This window comes from Rhinatrema bivittatum, chromosome 5, assembly GCF_901001135.1.
Source record: "Rhinatrema bivittatum chromosome 5, aRhiBiv1.1, whole genome shotgun sequence".
Taxonomy (NCBI): Eukaryota; Metazoa; Chordata; class Amphibia; order Gymnophiona; family Rhinatrematidae; genus Rhinatrema; species Rhinatrema bivittatum.
In genome coordinates this window covers 99,654,245-99,678,551 of record NC_042619.1, presented here as the reverse complement: position 1 = coordinate 99,678,551, position 24,307 = coordinate 99,654,245, and the positions used below count along the sequence as shown (strand labels likewise).

General features: G+C 42.7%; 1 protein-coding gene across 1 annotated transcript in view; it reads right to left on the bottom strand.

The window, feature by feature from the left end:
- Positions 1 to 24,307, bottom strand: part of RXFP2 (relaxin family peptide receptor 2) — a 213,145-nt gene that overhangs the window by 65,251 nt on the left and 123,587 nt on the right. Inside the window, exons 13-15 of the mRNA XM_029603167.1 lie at positions 20,204 to 20,275; positions 14,785 to 15,014; positions 1,491 to 1,901 (exon numbers count right to left, since the gene is read on the bottom strand). Coding sequence (XP_029459027.1) covers positions 1,491 to 1,901; positions 14,785 to 15,014; positions 20,204 to 20,275 — 713 coding nt within the window. The remainder of the gene's footprint in view (positions 1 to 1,490; positions 1,902 to 14,784; positions 15,015 to 20,203; positions 20,276 to 24,307) is intronic.

Here is a 24,307-nt window from a genome sequence, read left to right as displayed (position 1 = left end):
AAAGATCATTAAATAAGTGTTAATGTAATGTAAAAACTGCCACTACTATGGCAGTCCCTGCCAGACCCAGAGCAGGATAGTCTCAAAAGAAGCTTTCTCCCAGCCCTTGAGGACAGAAAGATTTCTCTGTGCCAACCGAATGTGACATATCAAGATCTCAATGTACTACATGCAACCTAACAAACATTACACCCACTATTATTAATGTTATTTTGATGTTGAACCTCAACTCAATATCTTCTGTTTCCATTGCTATGTCTGTTATTTTAGTGCCTGTGTTATTAATGGTATACTGTTTACTTGCTTACTCTATTATGACTGTTATGTTATTAACATTATACTGTTTATTTGCCTTCACTATTATGACTGTTATTCTGGTATCTCTGCTATTAACGTTATACTGTAAACGTTGTTACAAATGTAAACTGGAGTGAAGGCTTGTACCAAACCTTGGTATAGAAAACTCACAAATAAATAAGGTATTAAGGGCCTCATTTTCCAATATCGCATTGGTAACGCATTAGGGGGCGTTTCCAATGCAAATGAGGCTTCTTTTGTGCAGCGGGGAAACATCGTGTGCGGTGATGTTTTCCCAGGGCGCGAGAAAACACCCAAAGAATCATTGCAGCACATGATATTTGTCAGTCAGTATCCAAGAGAGGGTTATCGCACAAGATATTTGTCAGTATCTGAGGACACACGATATATGAGAGAGAGAGAGAGAGAACCTTACTATAGTGCCTATGCCCTAGACAGGTATTTGTATCCCTATGGGAGGGCCACCTACTAACTCGGGGTGGGGATTAGGTATGAGCATCGGGGGTTGGGGGCCACTTTCGCATTCCACATGAGACGTATGGAAAGAACAGTGGTCCCTAGTGAAGATTTGCTGGCCGTCGGAGTGAGGACGCTCACTCCAAGAAGAGGTTTGGGCAATGAGGTTTGGGCAATGAGAATTGCCCAAACCTCTTCTTGGAGTGAGCGTCCTCACCCGACGGCCAGCAAATCTTCACTAGGGACCACTGTTCTTTCCATACGTCTCATGTGGAATGCGAAAGTGGCCCCCAACCCCCGATGCTCATACCTAATCCCCACCCCGAGTTAGTAGGTGGCCCTCCCATAGGGATACAAATACCTGTCTAGGGCATAGGTACTATAGTAAGTCTCTCTCTCCCTCTCTCTCTCTCTCTGAAATAGGCTGTCCAGAAATGTCATGCTTCACTGCACATGATAACTGTTTATTTATCGCGTGCGGTAACTCCCTTTGAAAATGAGGGACAAAAGAGGAGATAAAAACAAAAATATATATATAGCTTTTGGTTTCCCCATTAGCTCAATGAGAGTACTTAAACTGGTGTTTAAGAATTTGAAATTCAGATTACTAAGAGAATCAAAACTAGCAAAATAGACTGGAGCATTGTATTGATTGTAGAACATTCAAATGTGGATGTACACAAAGAGGCTCACACAAACAAGAAGAAAATACTTACCAAGAAAAATCCCAAGAGAATATCCTTTACCTCCAATTTCTTCTGTTTGATCAGAATACATGGGGAAACACACTCCATTTTTTCCATAATAATTTCCAAAAAAGTCTTCATTCCAGAATGGAATTATAGCTAGAATAAATCCAGCAATCCATATGCCTATCAGGTTTATCAATGTCTGATGTTTTCCCATTTGTCTATTACTGAAGGGAAAGACAATCACAAGGTACTTTTCCAAAGTCAAGTAGGTCAACAAAAGGACAGAGACCTCTGTAGATAGCATAGCTAAGAACCCAATGATTCGACACTGTAAGCTTTCCATCCACAGCAAGGCGAATTTTTTGTATTGCCCTCGGTATTTAATATCAAAAACTCCAATGAAGAACAAGTAAATTCCCATCAGGCAATCAGAACCTGTTAAAAAATAAATGTAAAAACATGTTAAAATAAAAAAGTAAATATATGTTAATTATAGTGTTGTTGCTAGTGTTGACCAAATGATCCACAGCAGCAACACAGGTTCATTGCAAATTTATCATGATAGTTTGGATATGGTTACTGATTATAGCCTAGCTAAACTAAATTCAGTTGATTCATACCCCTACTCAAGGAATATTACAGCACATCAGTAACATACAATGCATAACAAAACAAAATGTCATAGAAACATAGAAATGATGGCAAGCTTAAGTAGTATCTGCAGCACTGTGTAGGTTACCCCTATGCCTATCAGTTTCCAAGACTGTAAAAGTCAGGCCCCTCATTGGTTGCGGTTTGAATCCAATTCCCCGTTATAACTTGCTGTTGAAGCGGAGAGCAATGTTGAAGTTGCATCAAAGTATCAGGCTTATTGGTTAACGGGCGGATTTTCAAAGCCCTGCTCGCGTAAATCCGCCTGGATTTACGCGAGCAGAGCCTTGCGCGCCGGCGCGCCTATTTTCCATAGGCCGCCGGCGCGCGCAGAACCCCGGAACGCGCGTAGGTCCCGGGGTTTTCGGAAGGGGGCGTGTCAGGGGCGTGTCGGGGGCGGGACCCGATGATGCGGCATTTTGGGGGCGGGGCACGGCATTTCGGGGGCGGGACCGGGGGCGTGGCGCTGGCCCGGGGGCGTGGTCCAGGCCTTCGGACTAGCCCCCGGGTCGGAGCATGGCGCGCCAGCACTCCGCTGGCGCGCGTAGATTTACATCTGCTTCTCGCAGGCGTAAATCTACGGACAAAGGTAAGGGGGGGGGTTTAGATAGGGCCGGGGGGGTGGGTTAGGTAGAGGAAGGGAAGGGAAGGTGAGGGGAGGGCAAAAGAGAGTTCCCTCCGAGGCCGCTCCGATTTCGGAGCGGCCTCAGAGGGAACGGAGACAGGCTGCGCGGCTTGGCGCGCGCCAGCTGCCCAAAATCGGCAGCCTTGCGCGCGCCGATCCAGGATTTTATAAGATACGCGCAGCTACGTGCGTATCTTATAAAATCCAGCGTACTTTTGTTTGCGCCTGGTGCGCAAACAAAAGTACGCGTACACGCTTTTTAAAAAAATCTACCCCTAAGGGTATTAACTGCTCCATTAGCAAGTTACCCTCATACTTATTTTTTTCCCTAATCTGTAAAAGTCAGGGCCCTTGTTGGTGGCTGTTCAAATCCAATTCCACTTTTCCCCGTGACATTGAAGCAGAGAGCCATGATGAAGTTGTATCAAGAGTATGAAAGCTTATTGGTTAAGGATAGTAACCGCCACACCAGAAATTTACCCCATGCACCCTTTTCTTAATTTCCATCTTCTAGCTTTTAGGATATCTACATAGGGATATCTGAAGGTCTGTATCATATCTCCCCTGCACCTCCTGTCTTCCAGAGTCTACATATTCAGATCCTTCAGCCTCTCCTCATAGGTCTTCTAATACAGACCCCACATCATTTTGGTTGCTCTTCTCTGGAATACCTCCATCCTTTCTTTGTCCCTTTTGAGATATGGATTCCAGAAATGAACACAGTACTCTAAGTGAGGCCTCACCAAGGACTTGTACAAGGGCATCATCATCTCCTTTTACTTACTGGTTATTCTTCTTTATATGCAGCCCAGCATTCTTCTGGCTTTAGCTATCACCTTATCACATTGCTTCGCCATCTTCAGATCTCCAGATACTATTACCCAAGATCCCTCTCTTGGTCCATGCACATCAATTTTTCAGCCTCCATCATATACAGCTCTTTTGGATTACCATACCCCAGATGCATGACTCTACACTTCTTAGCACTGAATCCCAGTTGCTAGATCTTCAACCACTCCTCCAGCTTTTTTAAATCCCTTATCATTCTCTCTACTCCTTCAGGCATGTCCACTCTATTGCAGATCTTAGTATCATCCGCAAATAGACAAATTTTACCTTCTATCCCTTCTGCAATATCACTCACAAATTTATTGAACAGAACCGGTTCCAAAACTGAACCCTGTGGCACTCCACTTAATATGGTTTTCTCTCCTATCAGTCAACCAGTTTTCAATCCATGCCACCACCTTGACACTCACTCCCAAGCTTCTCATTTTATTCACAAGCCTCCTGTGTGGGACCATATCAAAAGATTTTCTGAAATTCAAGTAGATCGCATCAAGCGCTCTTCCTCAATCCAATTCTCTAGTCACCCAATCAAAAAAATCAATCAGATTTTTCTGATAGGACCTTCCTCTGGTGAATCCATGCTGCTTTGGGTCCAGCAACCCACCAGAATGCAGATAGTTCACTATCCTTTCCTTCAGGAGAGTCTCCATTTATTTTCCCACCACCGAGTTGAAACTAACAAGTCTTTAGTTTCCAGCCTCTTCTCTACTACCACTCTTGTGAAGCGGAACCACCACCGCTCTTCTCCAATCCTGTGGCACCACTCCTGTTTCCAGGGATCTATTGAACAGATCCTTCAGTGGACCTGCCAGCACATCTCTGAGCACTCTCAGTATCCTGGGGTGTATCTCATCCAGCCCCATAGCCTTGTCCACTTTCAGTTTACCTAGCTCCTCCCATACATTCTCTTCTGTAAATGGAGTTTTGTCTACTCCATGCTCATCTACAGTCTTATTAATCAGCAACGATCCTTCTCCAGGGTCTTCTTTAGTGAATACCGAACTGAAATATTTGTTTAATATTTCTGACATTTCTTTGTCATTCTGACATTTCCTTGTCACCTTTCAGTTTCACTATACTGGTTCTGACCTCCCTTCTTTCACTGATATATCTGAAAAATGTTTTGTCTCCTGGCTTTACCTCTTTGGCCACCCTTTCTTCCGCTTGACCTTTTGCTTTCCTTATTTCTTTCTTCATCTCCCTCAGTTTTGACAGATATTCTTCCCTGTGTTCTTTTTTTGGGGATTCTTTATACTTCTTGAACGCTGTTCTTTTTGCCTTTATTTTTTCAGTCACTTCCTTAGAGAACCAGATTGGTTATTTTTCCTTTTACACTTGTTTACTTTTCTAACATATAGATTTGTTGCGTTTGCAATAGTTCCCTTTAACTTGGCCCACTGTTGTTTTACGTCACCCATTTTTTTCCCAATCTTCAGTTCTTCCTCCAGGTATGTCCCTATTTTGACAAAGTCAGAATATTTTAATTCAAAACTCAGGAATTTGTGTGATTTTTCCTTGCCTATTCACAAAATTGAACCACAGTGTCTGATGATCACTGGTGGTCAGGTGAGCCCCTACCCAAACATTAGAGACATTGTCACCATTAGTGAGCACCAGATCAAGTATTACACACTCCCTCATGGGTTCCATTATTTATTTATTTATTTTATTTAGCACTTTTATATACCGATTTTCCAGTAACAGAATTACTAATCAAGTCGGTTTACAATTTCAACAGTAACCATGACAAGATGATGTCTTACAATTAACAGGTAGATAGAACTAGGATACAATTAACTGGGTAAATCATTACCATTTGTTTGAGCAGAGCCCATTGAAGGGCATTGACTATCTCTCTACTTCTCACAGATTCTGTAGAAGGGATACTCCAATCCCCATCATGCAGATTAAAATCTCCAATGAGCATCACTTCACCCTTCTATCCCACCTTTTAGATATCTTCAATGAATTCACTGACTGGTTCTTCTGTTTGAATTGTTGTCCTGTAGATCACACTAGTAAAAATGGAAGCACCATCTTCTTTTTTTAGGACTGTCCACAATGCTTCTTCTCTACCCCACGTCTCTTGCAATTCAGTTGCTTGTATATCGTTTCTGACATAAAGAGCTACTCCTCCCCCTTTTTTGTCCTATCTCTCCTTTCTTAGCAAGTTATAGCCCAGAATGGCCATATTCCAATCATGACAATCAGTAAACCAGATCTTCATAACAGCAACAATGTCCAAGTCCACCTTCACCATTAGGGCCTGCAGGTCTGGGATTTTGTTGCTCAGACTTCGAGCATTTATAGTCATAGCTTTCCAGCTGCACTTCACATTCACCTTTTCTGCTTTTTTTAACAGATTGATTTTGTTATTTCCTCTTCCCTCTTCCTGTTTTGCTTGGGGGTGACATGCCAAGTTCACTGGCCAACTCCTGCCACCCCCGCTCCCTAGTTTAAATAAAACACAATGCATAACAAAACAATATATCATCAAAAATGAAGTAAAATAGCAAAGTAACAAACACATCATAATAACGCATCTTAACATGAGCAGAAGTCATATCATATTGCCACTATACTGAACCATGGCGCGACTGCACTTTGTTTTGGTCGCCCTTCCAAAGAAAGAATTAGCAAAACTAGAAAAGATGAAAAGGAGGGCAAGAATTTTGACATAGGGGATGGAATATCTCTCTTATGATGAGAGGCTACATAGGCTAGGGCTCTTCAGCTTGGAAAAGAGATGGCTGAGAGGGGACATGATAGAAGTTTATAAAATAAGTAGTGGGGTGGAATGGAGAAAGAACATTTATTTACCCTTTCAAATAATACTAAAATAAGGGGACATTCCATGAAACTAACAACCAGCAGGTTTAAAACAAATCATAGAAAGTACTTTTTCACTCAGCACATTTTTAAGCTGTGGAATCTGTTGCCAGAAGTTTGATCAAGGCAACTAGCATAGTGGGATTTAAGAGAGGTTTGGACAAGTTTCTACAGAAAAGTCCATAACACATTATTAACCAGGAAGACTAAAGAAAGCTATTGTTATCCCTGGGAGTGAGTAACAAGAATTAGATCTGCTTTATGAATCTGAACCAGATTGGCTACTGTCAGAGACAGAATGCAGGGCTTGGGGAATATTGGTCTGACCCAGCATGACATTTCTTATGTTCTTATGTCCATTATTCCTGATGAGTACAATGGCATCTATTTGACTCAGTTAAAAGTGGGATCACGCATGTTGTCTCTGTGGCCTGCCTGACCTTGCTCCCAGCCATTCTGACTGACTAGCGCTATGGCCTGAGCTATGGGGCTAACCCCTTAAACAGTAGATACTTTTTGCTACAGTTTTTTGCTTTTACAATTTTTTTTCTGTCTGAAATGCAGATAATCAAATTCATGTGCAAAAGATGGAGTGATTCAATACTGGGCAGGCAAACTCTCTTGCAGGCTTTTTATGTTTTTTTTGCTTGAAATATCTATTTTGGCTCTTAGTCTGAAAACCTCTCATTTCCACAATCCTAACGTAACAAAACTCTTACAGGCAGGCTTACATTCTCCTGGCTAGAATCCTGGCAGGGTTATTCACAGGGATGGGGGTGTTGAGGTTATTTGAGATTGAGGTGGAGCCTGAGAAAAATAGCTAGGCCTAAAATATATCAGTGATTATTTATCTTACTCACTTCAAATAAACTGTTTGCATGTTTCTGTAGAGACTCTTTGGTAGTAAGTTTAGAGGGACATACCATTCTTAACAGCACCTCCCCAGAGGATTGTTGCAATAGTTAGCTCCCAGTTAGCAAGGAGGTGTAGGAGATAGGAGAGTGTATCAGTGTAGAGTTGTTTTTGTGAGAGTAAGCTGTGTCGCAGTGTGCTCTCCAAGTTTTGGTCCCTGCCTAGCTAAGGAAGCGAGAGGCACTGCCCTGCCAGTTCCCTTGTAAGGACTGGAGGGATTAGAGAGAGAGAGCGAGAGAGTGAGAAAGATCTTTGCCCTTTTTCTGAATTATTTTTCTGGTGAAGACCTATGCCTTGCTGGCAGACTGTTTTCCTCTGTCCAGGAGGTCAGAAGGGAGCTGTATAACCCTTCGCCCAAGCTAAGAGGAAGTTGCAGTGACTATTCAAAGTAAAAAAAAAAAAAAAAAAGGTTTTTCTGTTTTATCTGTCTTATCTTAGGAAGGAAGCTTTTTTTCTGCCCCCTTCCTTACCCCAGAGCTGGAGGCTTTAAAACTGTTTCCAGTAAGATGCCTTTCCTTCAGGAAGGTCTGCAGCCATCTGATTTGAAGAGGTCTTCAAGGGAGAGAAGAGGAGAAGGACATCTGGATATTCCTAAAGGAGTTTCCACCCCAGAGACACAGGACACAGCCAGGTTGGAGATTGGGAGTATCCGTGGACCTCGGATATTGTGGGGAGGGATCTATCCATTGTCAGGACACCCCAAATGGGACAATTGTTATTCCACCCCATGGAGAATATGCACATTCCAAGACCCTGTATTGAAGGACACCTCCACAAAGGTAGAGACACTTTAAATCTGTACTTCCATATGGATGAAGAACCTGGATGTAACTGGACATTTCATTTTTTATTCATCTTGATTATTTGGCAATCCATCACAGTCAACTTTCAATTTTGAATACGCATCCAATGAGTCCAGCCTATTTTGTTAGTGTACCTCCACCAAATAATCATAGTAACACACATGGAAGTAATTTCACCTATCTCCTGGGCCTTGAAGAATATTTTCCCCCAAGAGACAAAAACCTACACCTCAGGACAGCAAGGACCAGTGACTTTGACATTAAGACTCTGCCCTGGGTTTTTTTTATGGTCCTGAATGGGTTCAGCCCATACAATGAATTGGGGTTACATTTCTCTTTGGGTCTGCAAGTAAAATGCTATTTTACTACTCATGGTTACAGTACATAGTGAGGGGCAACAAAGGTGTTGCTAGATACCTAAAAGATCTGGGAACAGGCCCATAAGCTATTCTTTTCTCAGTCCCTGAGATTTTGATAATTAACTCAATTAGTATCAGTAGATTCTCCTTCGCCCAAGAACACTCCTATAAAAACACATAACTGGACATCACACAAATGACCTCCATTCCACATTCCCAAATAGCTGTCTCTAGAGAGAAGTACCTTCTAAGTAGCAAAGAAACCCTAGGCCAGTTTCAACCATCTAATAAAACTATCACTAAAATTAGTCGAGAGAATCACAAGAATATAAGAACATAAGAAATTGCTATACTGGGTCAGACCAAGGATCCATCAAGCCCAGCATCCTGTTTCCAGCGCTGGCCAATCCAGGCTACAAGTACCTGGCAAGTACCCAAACACTAAGTAAATCCCATACTACTGATGCCAGTAATAGCAATGGCTATTCTCTAAGACAACTTGATTAATAGCAGTTAATGGACTTCTCCTCCATTAACTATCCAAACCTTTTTTAAACCCATCTACACTAACTGCATTATCCACATCCTCTGGCAACAAATTCCAGAGCTTAATTGTGTGATGAATGAAAAATAATTTTCTCAAATTAGTTTTCAATGAGCTACTTGCTAACTTCATGGAGTGCCCCCTAGTCCTTCTATTGTCCAAAAGAGTAAATAACCAATTCACATTTACCTGTTCTAGACCTCTCATGATTTTAAAGACCTCTATCATATCCCCCCTCAGCCGTCTCTTCTCCAAGCTGAACAGCCCTAACCTCTTTAGCCTTTCCTCATAGGGGAACTGTTCCAGCTCCTTTATCATTTTGGTCGCCCTTCTCATCAATCAATAAAAATTCTTCTATATGGGCATAAAGTCTGGAATCTATACAGGATAGGACAGAATCCCAATATAAACCCTGCACCTCAAAATCTACAATAACCTAGATTCACAGAAACTTTCCAAAGAGTTCAGAGCAGAACAAGGAAATTTCCCTTACTATTCACCATAGAAAAATAATATTCAGTTCTGATGTCACCTCAGTAACAGCAACACAAATTTCATCCACTGCCAAGTAGAGATGTGAATCATTTTTTGACGATTTAAAATATCGTCCGATATATTTTAAATCGTTAAACAATCATTAGAGGCGCGATACAATAGGAATTCCCCCGATTTATCGTCAAAAATCGAAAATCGGGGGAGGGGGAGGGGAAGGGGGAGTGCAGGAAAACCGGCACACTAAAACAACCCTAAAACCCACCCCGACCCTTTAAAATAAATCCCCCACCCTCCCGAACCCCCCCAAAATGTTTTAAATTACCTGGGGTCCAGTGAGGGGGGGGGGGGGGTTCCCGGTGTGATCTTCCACTCTCGGGCCACGGCTGCGTTAATAGAAATGGCGTTAATAGAAATGGCACCGGCCGTATGAGCGTATGGCCGGCGCCATGTTGCAATACGGCCCCAGTGCAGTAGGTTGCTCCCGGACTCCCGCTGGACTTTTGGCAAGTCTTGTGGGGGTCAGGAGGCCCCCCCAAGATGGCCAAAAGTCCCTGGGGGTCCAGTGGGGGTCCGGGAGCGCTGCGCTCGTGACATCGGGGGACAGGAACCAAAATGGCGCCGGCGCTACCTTTGCCCTGTCATATGACAGGGCAAAGGTAGCGCCGGCGCCATTTCTATTAACGCAGCCGTGGCCCGAGAGTGGAAGATCACACCGGGACCCCCCCACTGGACCCCAGGTAATTTAAAACATTTTGGGGGGGTTCGGGAGGGTGGGGGATTTATTTTGAAGGGTCGGGGTGGATTTTAGGGTTGTTTTAGTGTGCCGGTTTTCCCGCCCTCCCCCGATTTACGATTTAAACGATTTAAAACAAAACAAAACCGCGACGATCAGATTCCCTCCCCCCCCCAGCCAAAATCGATCGTTAAGACGATCAATGACACGATTCACATCTCTACTGCCAGGAACATTATATAATAATACAAAATCCTGCAAAAAATGTACTCAGAACCTAAAGGAAACCTGCCATCCTAACTGTCACACTCAAACAGTAACAACTTTATCTATGAAAAGGCAATACTGCAAATATTACACATGCCCTAATACACCATTATACCTTCTAATAGGAAAACAGAGCAAATCAAGCTGCTATAAATCCCTATACAGATATTATAAACTAGCAGAATACTTCACTTCGGTCACACAGACAGACCCATACCAAATACAGAATAAAGAGAGCATAAAGCAGAAATACAAACATGTAGAGAAAAACTGAACTGGAAACCACAAAAAGCCAGACTCTGTAAGCAGTGCAACAATGAAAAAACAGAAACATCACCATTCCTCATAAAATATCATACAATAAATCAAGAAATATAAAACATCAATCATAATGGTAAAACCATACTAATAAAAAATATTTCAAAACATTGATGAATAGAATAACATCCAATAATTAAACATTCATAAAAAATTTGTAAAATGTATGAAAAACCAATAAAATATTTCAAAATAGCACACACATCAGATAACATCCAATACTCATATAGATAAAAATTCCTCACTGTCCATACCTGGGAACTTTTGATTTCCATTCACTGAGATTTCTTGGATTAGTGGAGTGGGCTCACAAACTTTATCCTCTCTCTGCCATATATACACATTCTGTAACACACTAATGTTCATTCTCTCACACACACGTTCTCTCACACAATCCCTGCTTCTCTCTCTCTTACCATCACACACATTTCACTCACATTCCTTCTCATGCACATGCTTGTACACATACCCTCTCTCTCACACATACACAGACACTCTTTCACATATACCTTCTCTCTGTTACATACATACACACACATGCTGTCATACATACTTCCTCTCTGTCACATACATACACACTTCCTTTCTCCCTTTCTCACACACACACACAATATACATTCTTACAGATTTCCTCTCACACACACACTCTCATGCACACTTCCTCTTTCTCTTGCACACACATACTTATACATTTCCTTTCTGTCTCACACATACCTACACACACTCTCATACATACTTCCTTCCTCTCTCACACATATTCTCATACACACTTCCTCTCACTCTCTCTCACAAATACACACACTCATACACACTTCCTTGCTCTCTCACACATACACACACATGCTCTCATACACACCTCTATTTCACACACACGCACACACTCTTATATACACTTCCTTTCACATGTTCTCATACACAATTCCTCTCTCTCAAACACACACACTCATACACCCTCCTTGCTCTCTCATACACACACACACACACATATACACACACTTTCATACACCCCCCAAATGCTTTCAACCCCACAGGCTCCCTCACACACACCCACACATCAGGCTCTTAACTCTATAGGCTCCCTCTCATACACACACACACCAGCTCTCACAGGCTTCCACTCTCATATAAACATTCTCTCTCACACATACTCTCTATCACACACAAATATATGCTGTCAACCCCACAGGTTTCCTCTCACATACCCAAATGATGACACACATACACTCCCACAGGCTCCCTCACACACACAGACATACTCACTCCCATATGCTCTCTCTTATTCACACACACACACACACACACACACACACACACACATACACATCTTTCTCACAAACTCTCACTCTGGGCCTTCCCATCTCATGTGGGCCTCTTCTTCGGCCACCGCAGGATGGGGTCCGCAGTGGCGTGTTGGGCCTCTTTCTTTGGCCACTGCAGGGTCAACAGTGGCCTGTTGGGCCTCCTCTTCGACTGCTGCGGGATGGGATCTGTGACAGCCCTGCTGAGCCTCTCTTTTTCTTCACGGCCCGACAGTTACTAAAGGGGTCTTGGGGCACAGAGGAAGAGTCTCAGGAACAGGCCTCTTTGCCCAGGGCTAACGACGGTCCTGAGGGGCAATAAGAACTGTCTTTCACTAAATAAGTAGTACATTATGATTAACTCCTTCTAGCCTGCAGAGTCAGAGCTCCTACCATTAGTTTTAATGTTCAGGCCAATGCAGGAAGGTGTGTTAAGCAGAACGCACAGCTTTGCCTGTACTTGAATGCACATTTTATGCATGTAAACCTCACTGCCGATGAAGACAAAGGGGAAGCTGAAAGGGATATTTTATTTTTTTTCATACATAACACAGAAACATAGAAATGATGGCAGAAAAGGACCAAACAGTCCATCCAGTCTACCCAGCAAGCTTAGGGTAGCATCAGCCGCGCCATACAGATCTCCCCTATAATGGTAGCATCAGGGGATGGTGCCTTGGCATACAAGTTTACCCCCATACTTAGTTTCCCAAACCATTAAACTCACAGCCCTTGTTGGTTACTGTCTGAGTCCAGTTCCCCATTATCTCTTATCTCTTGCCGTTGAAGCAGAGAGCAGTGTTGAAGTTACATCACAAATTTAAGGCTTATTGGTTAAGGGTAGTATCAGTCACATCAGCAAGTTACTTTCATGCTTATTAGTTTTCCCAAACCGTAAAATTCAATGTCCTTGTTGGTTGCTGTCTGAAACTAATTCCCCTTTTCCTCTTTCCCCCCTGTCGTTAAAGCAGAGAGCAATGATGGAGTTGCATCAACAGTATGAAGGCTTATTGGTTAAGGGTGGTAACCACCACACCAGCAAGTTACTCCATGCACTTTTTTCCTCATTTCCATCCTTTATTCTTTAGGGATCCACAGGGGTAGATTTTTAAAAACTGCGCGATCGCGTACTTTTGTTTGCGCAGCAGGCGCAAACAAAAGTACGCTGGATTTTATAAGATACACGCATAGCCGCGCGTATCTTCTAAAATCCTGGATCGGCGCACGCAAGGCTGCCGATTTTGGGCAGCCGGCGCGCGCCAAGCCGTGCAGCCTGTCTCCGTTCCCTCCGAGGCCGCTCCGAAATCGGAGCGGCCTCGGAGGGAACTCTCTTTCGCCCTCCCCTCACCTTCCCCTCCCTTCCTCTACCTAACCCACCCCCCCGGCCCTATCAAAATCCCCCCCTTACCTTTGTCCGTAGATTTACGCCTGCGAGAAGCAGACGTAAATCTACGCGCGCCAGCGGACTGCTGGTGCGCCGTGCTCCGACCCGGGGGCTGGTCCGAAGGCCTGGACCACGCCCCCGGGCCGGCACCATGCCCCCGAAACGCTGCGCCCCGCCCCCGAAACGCCGCGTCATCGGGCCCCGCCCACGACACGCCCCCGACACACCCCCTTCCGAAACCCCGGGACCTACGTGCGTCCCGGGGTTCTGCGCGCGCCGGCGGCCTATGGAAAATAGGCGCGCAAGGCCCTGCTCGCGTAAATCCGGGCGGATTTACACGAGCAGGGCTTTGAAAATCCGCCCGTTAGTGTTTTATCCCATGCCCCTTTGAAATCTTTTACCATTTTTGTTTTCACCACCTCCACTGGACGGGCATTCCAGGCATCCACCACCCTCTCCATGAAGAAATATTTTCTGACATTAGTTCTGAGTCATCTTCCCTGGAGTTTCATTTCGTGATTTCTTTCCAGCATTAAGAAGATTTATTTCTGCTTTGATGAGTTTCCTAAGTCACATTATTTTCATTGGGAAACACTTAGGAGATGTCAGAAATTGGGCTAAAATAAATTAAAGACAAAACAAAACCCAGAGTTCCTCCCAGGCAGGGAATCTGGAATTGCAAGTAGACAAGCCAAGCTGTTTTATGGCAAATTACAAATGATCAGTGGAGATTAATGGGTTATCTACCACTCCCCGCCCCCACCACCACCTGATCCCCCTCAGTCATGCCGTCATCACCTCATACTCCGCCATCCCCGAGTTATAATGTGTGTTCAATATTCAAACATTTAACTCTGGATGCATTAGAATAACATTAGCTTACTGAAGTGGGAATTTCAAAAATAAAGAAGATTGTGCTTTAGAAAATTGTGCGCTGGAATTCAGCTCACAGTTTGAACAGATGGCTTCCTGCATTGGTCTGATTGTTTGCAAAATCTCACTGTAGGCACCAAAGAAATTAAAGAAACACATTGATTCATCTTTAGCATGTGAAAGATATTTTTCTCTATAATTTGGCATATTATAACTTATAAAACGTTTATGTGAAAACACTGTGCATATTTTCTTCAAACCTTTATTGGCGCAGTTAATACTGATGAATTTTCCCTTGCTATGTAACCGATCATATTTGCATTTAAATCATACTTCCAGACAATACCACATACTAATACCCATATAAAATACACTTACAACACAAACTTTTTATTGACAGAGTATGTGTCCTATTTTCAAATTGGATAAATGACCTCATTCCTATGACAAAAAGATTTCCAAAACAGGTAATGCAGGCTATCACCCAGACAAAGACTCTTAGGATATTGTTAGCCAAGAGGTCCTCAAATGAAGAAATCCCATCTGTTAAAGGTGTGCAGATTCGCACGTAGGGTGCGTAGGAGCAATAGCGAAACTTTTTGAAAAATCTAATAACAAAACAAAATAAAAAGATGAAAAAAAGATAAGAGGAAGACAGGAAAAAAAGAACATGAATTAGTCATTGAAAAACAAGCCTAAAACTAATTTAGTATTAAATATGTTGCCATATGAACCATATATTAAAAAAAAATTAACAACTTTATTAATATCTTGTGCAAACTCCTGAAACCACTGCACTCATGAATAGCATTTGAACTGATTACATAATTGATTCCCCTTTTAGCACCGTTCACTGTTTTCCGTTTATCACCCCACTGTTTATTGTAAACCGGCATGATGTGATACCCTCACAAATGCCGGTATAGAAAAAATTAAAATAAATAAAATAAAAATAAATTTAAGGTTTACACAACCTTACAGTATTCCTGCTCTTTATGTGTTTGTCTATCACTTATGTACTAGGTTTTTGCAGTGCAAAATTAGACTGTGCTTTTAAATCTTTTCCAGTGTATCAAGCTCCAAATACAGGAATAACATATTACTCAATAGAAAGCTTAAACTGGCCCTGTGTTTAGCCCTTTTCCATCTGTACACTGCAAACACTCTGATGGGTGGACCTCCCACAACCTGGTCCAAATGTGTGACTATTTGACTTGTATTTCTTCAGTCAGCTGGTCAGTTTTGTCCTGGTTCTAAAGTGACCCTGAATATCTTAATCACAGTTTTTTTTAAAGAGCAAAACTGATTGCATGTACATTTAAGGACTCTGGAAATGAGCAAGTTACCATACTTATGGATTCCCGTATTTTTACTGTTTTCCTAGCATTGAATTTGGGCGCAATATCGGGCTTATTTTTATGGAACTATTTATTGGTGGAGAGAGGCTCAATTTTCCTCTTGTAGTATGCAGATTTTCGAACCAGGTGACAATGGGGCCTTTTTTGTTCTGGTCGCTCCCCTTTTGTTTGCAATTTATTCAGGTCATTATTTAAACATGTGCCACCTTGCTCTCTCTCTTGCTGACTGTTTTCCATGCATGTCACAGTATAACTCATGGCGACCCCTATTTATGCAGCCACTCCCTGTCCCAATTATAGGGGTTCAGGTGGCACGAGCGCCATTCAAAAAGTGACATAGATGTTGAAACAGACCCTTAATGGCAGAGAGCACAGAGTTGCTGTAAAAAGGCAGGTCACATATGGGGTTCCCTTTGGTTTGCTTTTATTGTTGAGATAGAGCAGTTGCAGGTAATTACAACAGAAAGAAAAGGTTCAATTCATATTCAGACTAAGGCCTGGATTTTCTAAGGTCGCAGGCCCGTCCCCCACTATCGGCAGTAACGGGGGGCGGGCCTGCGAAAGCCAGCAGCCATCGCACCACTGCTGTGCTGGCTGCCGGCTTTTGTACCGAATAACTACACTATAAAAGGTGTAGTTATTCGGCGTGAAACTGGCGGCGATAAGGGTCCTTACCTTTCACTGCCAGCGCTGTCTCCGCAGAGTCGGTCCCGGTGCCGCCCAGACTCCTCCTCTCCCAGGGCCAACTCCGCCCCCATTTAGTGATCGCACGTGAAAAGGGAATTTTCGCATGCGATTGCTTTTGAAAATGACCCCTTAAGTAAGTCACTGTTTCTATACTTCCTGAAATGATGTCTCCTCTCTCTCCACTCCTCAGAACTGATGAGTACATTTTCAAAGAGGCATTGTGCGAAAAATTTGCATATATGTGCATAAGTAGCCTGTATTTGCTTGCATGCTATTTTATAGACATTGAAACTATGCATGTATTTTCTGTTTCATTTGCACATTTACCACACAAAAAAGAGGTTATCAAGAAGTACGTGCGGAAGTTTAGCAAATTCCGGGTATTCTCGTATAAATTATCTAACTTATTCGCACACGTTTACAACTGCTAATTGACTGGTGCAAGTGAAATTAGACTTGTCTGTTGTCTGCAATTTTTGGGTGTGACGTCTAAGTGAACTGGTAGGGGTTCAGGATGAAGCACTAGAGGGTCTAGTTGAACTGGAGATGGTAAACTGGCAAAGGTATCTGCAAACTGGTGATTTCAAGTATACATGCAAGAAAGTACTTATATGCGCATACATTATAAAATACCTGTTTCTACACATACATGTTATATATTTTATGCACCTAAAATGTACATATATATGTTTATAAAATTGGTAGAAAAAGTAAGCACTTTCATTGCATTGGAATTATATGCACATTCTGAAGCATAGATGCGTCCTGTCACAGCATAAATATTTGGTATCTTCTAAACTGTGCAGCTCCTGCAGTTTATAAAATACTAGGATAAATCTCTGCGCATCCAGTTACGCGTGCACATGAAATAACGTGAATAGGTTTGGAACTTAGGCTCTAAAGTGCTTAATGAGAAATCTGAATTGAACCTTTAAGGCCTCAGGAGAAATCCTTTTGTTTAGGGCAGTCCACCAGTTATGAAAACCAACGCAGAGTTTATCGGTGTTCGTAACTGCAACCCCCTAATTATAATATAGCATGGCGGGCGCCATGCGCACGTTGACTTTTCAGCACCCGCTTTCTGCGCTTTTTTGGCATCGGCCCCTGAGTGAGTGAGAGAGAGAGAGACTGTGAAGAAAAATCAGAGGTCATATCGTCATTGGTCTTCTTAATGCAGCCGGCTGAGGGGTTTTTTTTGTTTTTTAACTTTTAAAAGAAGTACAGAAAAGTAGTTTTTCCTGCTTTTCTGTACTTCTTTTCAATGCACTCAGCTATTAACGCCTGCTCCAGGCAGGCTTTAATAGCAGAGCGATAAATGTACATCTGAGACGCATATTTATTTTTTTGCATGCGGAGTGAATGAGTAATAGCCTCATTCACATGCATTTGCATGTGATGAGCGCTATCCCATTCACTCCATGTCGGACGCACTTTAAATAGGCGCTAATCCCCTTATTGCATTAGGGGGTGGATTAGCACCTATTTAACCTGTGTCCGACTGCGGGTTATTGCATATGTCCGACTGTATTGCATGGGCCCTTCAGTTGGAAATTAGCCTAATCAATTTCCCTTTTTTATTTTCTGAAGTCCCAGAGGAAAAGGAAAGGTCTACTGGTCTTAATAACTTTTCTTTAACTCCAGGTAGCCTGAAAGAAAAGTGCAACTAGAACCTTATATCATATGTTGTCCATCTGCATCATTCAACAAATTTGCACAGGAATGAATAAAATAATGAGACAATCACTTTGTGCTCTCATTTTGCCACTGATCTATGATTAATAGCAAAGATATTCAGACCCCGATGAGGGAAACATGTTATTCCATCACCAGGGATAGGATATCATATCAAGGTAGATTTAAAAGGCATTGCTAGCGCAAAAATTGCCGCATAGGCAAGCAACGCAAATTTTAATAAGCCAGGAAGGGTGCGTGTCCATGCATATACATGCATCCAGAATAAGAAGGCAGAAAAGGGGCAGGGCATGGGGGTTCCAGGCGCAGGGCCAAGACTAATGCACAGAACCACAAATTTTGCAAAGGATGAAAAGGAGCAGATTTGTACACTGCAGCTAGCACTGCAGTGTACAAATCAACTCCTCTTGTTAGACTTTTTATTACTTATAAGGACTATAATTCTTTACTGATGTCAATTTTACTATGAACACTTCTGAATGTGTCTGTAACAACACTCCCCTTAACCCCAGCCCAACTCCTGAAAACCTTCCCCAATTCAAAATGCCTCTATACAGAGTTTCTGTCTCTCTCTCTCTCCATCTCCCTACAAATGGCATGTGTGATAAAAACCTTTTTCCTGCTAACTGGGCATATTTGCATAATAATCTGTGTGTGTTAGGGCCCTGATGCTAGCATTAAGGCCTTAATGATAAATGACCCTGTAAGTTTGGTGGTGTTTTGAGACAAATGATTTTATATGGGAGGGTGGGAACAGTGTCCTTTAGGAACTAATTCTCTAAGACATTGGCTCTGTAATTTGTTCTTGGGGCTCCGCAGCCACTTGGGTTTTCAGGATATTCACAATGCATATGCATGAGATAAATTTGCAAGCAACAGAGATCTAATATCTGCACATTTATCTCATACATATTTATTGTGGATATCCTGAAAACCTGACTGGCTACAGAGTGCTGAGAACAGATTTGGAAAGCACTGCTGTAAGAGATGGCATTGTAGGAAAGCAGGACAAACGGTAGTGATCGGTGTGGCAAGGGATTCTTTATTGGAATATGCCCGACGCTGGCCGAGTTTCGCTCGTGAAATTCAATGAACATTGGATTTTTCATCAGTGTTACTGACTGAACTGTAAACATCAAGAATTCTAATCAACAATTTGTGTTGCTCTTACATCGAAGTGTGACATATGAGAAATAACCATTGGAACAGTAGCCCCCTGAGGCAGCTCCTACGCGAGTGAAACTCGGCCAGAGTCGGGCATATTCCAATAAAGAATCCCTTGCCACACCGATCACTACCGTTTGTCCTGCTTTCCTGCAATATTGATCAGCTTCCGCTTTGAGAGATGGCATTGTTACAGACATCACTTGTTGCTTGATTTCAATTTTATTTGTACCTTTTTAAAGGCGCACTAGCAAATAAGTTTTAGCTTGCAGCAGGTTGTGAGTCCTAAATTATGCTTTCTGAACCAGTCGTATTGTCTGATTAAATGGCTGCATACAGGAAGGTCATTTTCAAAGAGCCCACACATAACAGTAAAGTCTGCGTTTACATTGTGCATGCAGACTTTGCATTTGTTCACTTTGAAAGTTCACAGGTATTTGGCCAGATATGTGCAGAAATTCCCGCATGTAAAATTATGCTTCCTCTTCAGAGGGCGTAGCTTATGCATGTGCACTGATGCGCACACTTTTAAAAATAAAAACGTGTGCACCTAAGGACCAACTCTGCCCAAACTCCTCTGCTCCATTCACATAAAAGTACCCGTGAAACCGGGTTTATGTACATACCTGCTATATGCACAGGGCCTCGGCCGATTTTATAACAGCCGCTTACACGCATACAGCCAGGTTTTATGTGCACACCCCCCCAAAATCTTCAATTAAAATGATTTAAAAAAATATACTTGCAAATGTTTCAACCTACCCTTACATAAATATAGTAGGACCAGAAACAATTACTTTTACTTTGTTAAACTCATAATAAATCAGAAGGCAGAAGTTGCATTCTGGCATGTGAATTCTGGCATTTTCTCGTGGTCGGCCTACATAAATACATACATATGAGACAGGTTCCTCATGGGTTGAAACATTCTTCTGTTTATATTTGAAATCTCAATTCCCTCCAGGTTTCTGAAAAACATAAATTTCAATCTTTTTCTCTCTTCAATTTAATGTCAATTGCACATTTGGCTTAAAATTTAAATACATTTTTTCTGATTAGATCCACAGTACATCCCCTTTTACTGTACATAAGTAATACATTTGGGATTAATATCTGTATTGAGTTAATATATAGTAAAATCACATAATGATATAACCATAAACATATTCATTTGTCCTTACCCATTAATGTATTTTCTTTATTAATATTATTACTATTATTATATTTTGGCCTGGCAATTTCCGTCTGCTTCTTTGGGCTTCCAGCTCATTCGGAGCTGGCCTCCACTGAGGGTGGTAGAAATGTATAATATATCAGTGTGCAGAAATACTGTGAATGTTTGTCAGTGACTTGGACTCTCCAATTCTGCCTTTTCCAATATTTAGAAAGGAAATGATTTTCCCATACATCGTAGACAAAATAATAATTCGCCGAACTTGTTTTTTGTTATTTTTGCAGAGAGCTTATAAATAATGTTCTAACTGGTTATGTCCAAATTTATTTCATATAACAGTCATCAAAATGATGCCTGAAGAACAAGGTCTTTCAAGTTATCGAAAACATTGCCCTTTGGAAATTATAGCTTTTCTAAATTACGCCCTCCCTCTCTTGTCCCAGCCCTGATTGGTAGACAAAATATTCCCTGCCTTCTACAGTCCTTTTTTTTTTTTTATAGACGAGGAGCTTTTCCTGTGATGCTTAACAGTAAAATCTGGTTGTCTTCAGCATAATTGTGCCAATTAAAGTTATTAATTATTTATGTGGCCATTAGTTGATGAAGAACTTACAGCAGTGGCTCAATATAGTGGATAAAAAAATGTGGAACTGCCCAGCTGCAGGTCTACTTTCTAATATATACCACTGTATATTCTTTGGAGGAAAAAAAAATACTCTTCAGCATAAAAATTCATATTGTCTTGATTTTTCATCTCGCACATACCACAACCTGTTTTCTTTTCTTGCCACTATCTCAACCCTATTAGAGGTGGCACATTGTAGGCTAACAGGATTCAGCAAGGTGCTGAGTCTGACAGTAGAAACTAGAACACTATGTGGCATCATATCTTTATGTGAGTGTACACAGCGCTGTATTTTATACATATTAAAAAATGTTCAGGGGCTACTAGTCTAGTTTATTGTAACAGCTGTTGTAACTAATGATCCAAATCAACGAGCCATTCTTTTTATCGTAAAGAAATTGCAGGTATACTGTTCATTGATCTGAGCACACAAGAACTCTACAGGTGTTTGGATGGGCTTTGCTGAGTGTGCGGTAATTATAGACATTTGCAAATAAACACAGCTAGCAGCATATAATCACTCGAGACTGGAAGCCTTCAAAGAAAGGGCTTAACTACCTTTTTCTTTTATAAGATTTCAAGAAGATGAATAAGCAAATCCATGTTTTAGAAAATGTAATCATGCTGAAAAATTAAATCTAGACACTGCTTTATAGATTAATCCTTCCACTTGTGCACCATGTGTGGGTGGCCTGCGACTCACACACGCAAGGGGGGGGAAGGATTTTATAACTTCCGCGCTGCAATGCGATTGACCGGACCCCGATTCCTTCCCAGTCCGCTCCAATTAAAAGACAGGAAACAGAAAGTAGGATTAAATGAACAATTTTCTCAGTGGAAAAGGGTTTACAGTGGAGTGCCTCAAGGATCTGTACTAGGATCCGTGCTTTTCAATATATTTATAAATGATCTGGAAAGGAATACAATGTGTGAGGTAATCAAATTTGCAGATAATACAAAATTATTCAGAGTAGTTAAATCACAAGTGGATTGTGATAAATTGCAGGAGGACCTTGTGAGACTGGAAAATTGGGCATTCAAATGGCAGATGAAATTTAATGTGGATAAGTGCAAGGTGATGCATATAGGAAAAAATAATCCATACTGTTGTTACACGATGTTAGGTTCCATATTAGGAGCTCCCGCCCAGGAAAGAGATCTAGGTGTCACAGTGGAGAATAGAGATGTGAATTGGAACCGGATTCGGTTATGATTCCGGTTCCGATTCACATCGTGATTTTTTATTTTGTCCGGCCCGATTGGGTTTTTTTTTATCGGCTGCGCCCGAGCCGATAAACAAAAAGCCCACCCGACCTTTTAAAACTAATCCCTTAGTTTCCCCCACCCCCCCAAAACCTTTTACAGGTACCCGGTGGTCCATTGGGGGTCCCGGGAGCGATCTCCCGCTCTCGGGCCGTCGGCTGCCACTAATCAAAATGGCGCAATGGCCCTTTGCCCTTACCATGTGACAGGGTATCCGTGCCATTGGCCGGCCCCTGTCACATGGTAGGAGCACTGGATGGCCCGCGCCATTTTTAAAGATGGCGCTGGCCAACCAGTGCTCCCTCCATGTGACAGGGGCCGGCCAATGGCACGGATACCCTGTCACATGGTAAGGGCAAAGGGCCATCGGCGCCATTTTGATTAGTGGCAGCCGACAGCCTGAGAGCGAGAGATCGCTCTCGGGACCCCCAGTGGATCACCAGGTACCTGTGAAAAGTTTTTGGGGGGGTTGGGACGGTGGGGGAAGCTAAGGGATTAGTTTTGAAGGGTCAGGGTGGGTTTAGGGATTATTTTTGTGTGCCGTTTTTCCCGCCCTCCCCCAAAACAATAAGAGAACCCCACGAACAATATCGTGGGGTTTTCCTATCGGTTTTGGGGAGTCCCCGATTTCTGACGATATTTTCAATCTTCCAAAATACGATTCACATCCCTAGTGGATAATACTTTGAAATCGTCACCTCTATGTGCTGTGGCAGTCAAAAAAGCAAACAGAATGTTAGGAATTATTAGGAAGGGAATGGTGAATAAAATGGAGGATGTCATAATGCCTGTGTATCACTCCTTGGTGAGACCGCACCTTGAATACTGTTTACAATTCTGGTCACCGCATCTCAAGAAAGATATAGTTGTGATGGAGAAGATACAGAGAAGGGCGACCAAAATGATAAAGGGATGGAACTACTCCCCTAAGAAGAAAGGCGGCTGAGGGGGGATATGATAGAGGTCTTTAAAATCATGAGAGGTCTAGAAAGGGTAAATGTGAATCAGTTATTTACTCTTTTGAATAATAGAAGGATTATGGGCACTGTTATGATCCTGCTCACGGAGCCCATCCCGCGAGCAGGCCCTTCACCTCACCACAAGCCGTGACTGGGATGCTTGGCTTGCACCCCGGCCTTGATGCTGCCACCACCGCCCTCCGTGGCAAGAAGTGCCGCCAGGATCTTCAGCATCGTGGCAGGAGGTTGCGGCTGCACTTTTCAACCCGCGGCGGCAGGAGCCGCCACTGGTGCACATTTTTGTGGCCTAGTGCCACCCCAGGATGCCCTCACCTTGCAGTCTGGGCCTCTGCCACAGCCTTCACCTCCGCGGCGCGGTTGCTGCCACCAGGGATCCTTTTCATGGCCTATGCCGCCACCAGGAAGCCGCCGCCGGGATCTGCTGCTGCTATCCATGCAGCAGGGACGCCACTGTCCGTGGTGTTTTCTTACTTCCTGGGCCCTCCTCTAGGTGCCAGTATGCACCTCTTCACTGTATTTAAAGGGCCAGTGGAGGGAAAAGCCCGCAGCCCCACCGGAAGTCCTCTTTACTTCATTTCCTGCTTCAGCCCTATTTAAGGGCTCACTTCCAGTTCCTCAAGGCCTTCAGATCAGACTCCATGGTTGTCCATGGTCTTCCTTGCTGGTGCAGGTCCTCCGTGATCTTCATGTGTCCGAGATGGTTCTTTGTTCCATGTCTTGATGTTCCTGGTCTTGTTTCTCGTTGAAGCTCCTTCATTGCCTTGACTTGATGTTCCAGATGTCCTTCGTTACCTTGTCCTGATGTTCCAGATGTCCTTCATTGCCTTATCCTGATGTTCCTGATGTTCTGAAGTCCTGATGATCCTGTGTTTCGAGTGCTCCAAGTTCCGAGTCTTCCAAGTTCTGAGTCTTTCAGCTCTTCGAGTCCTCCAGATGGCCATCCCAAGGGTAAATCCGT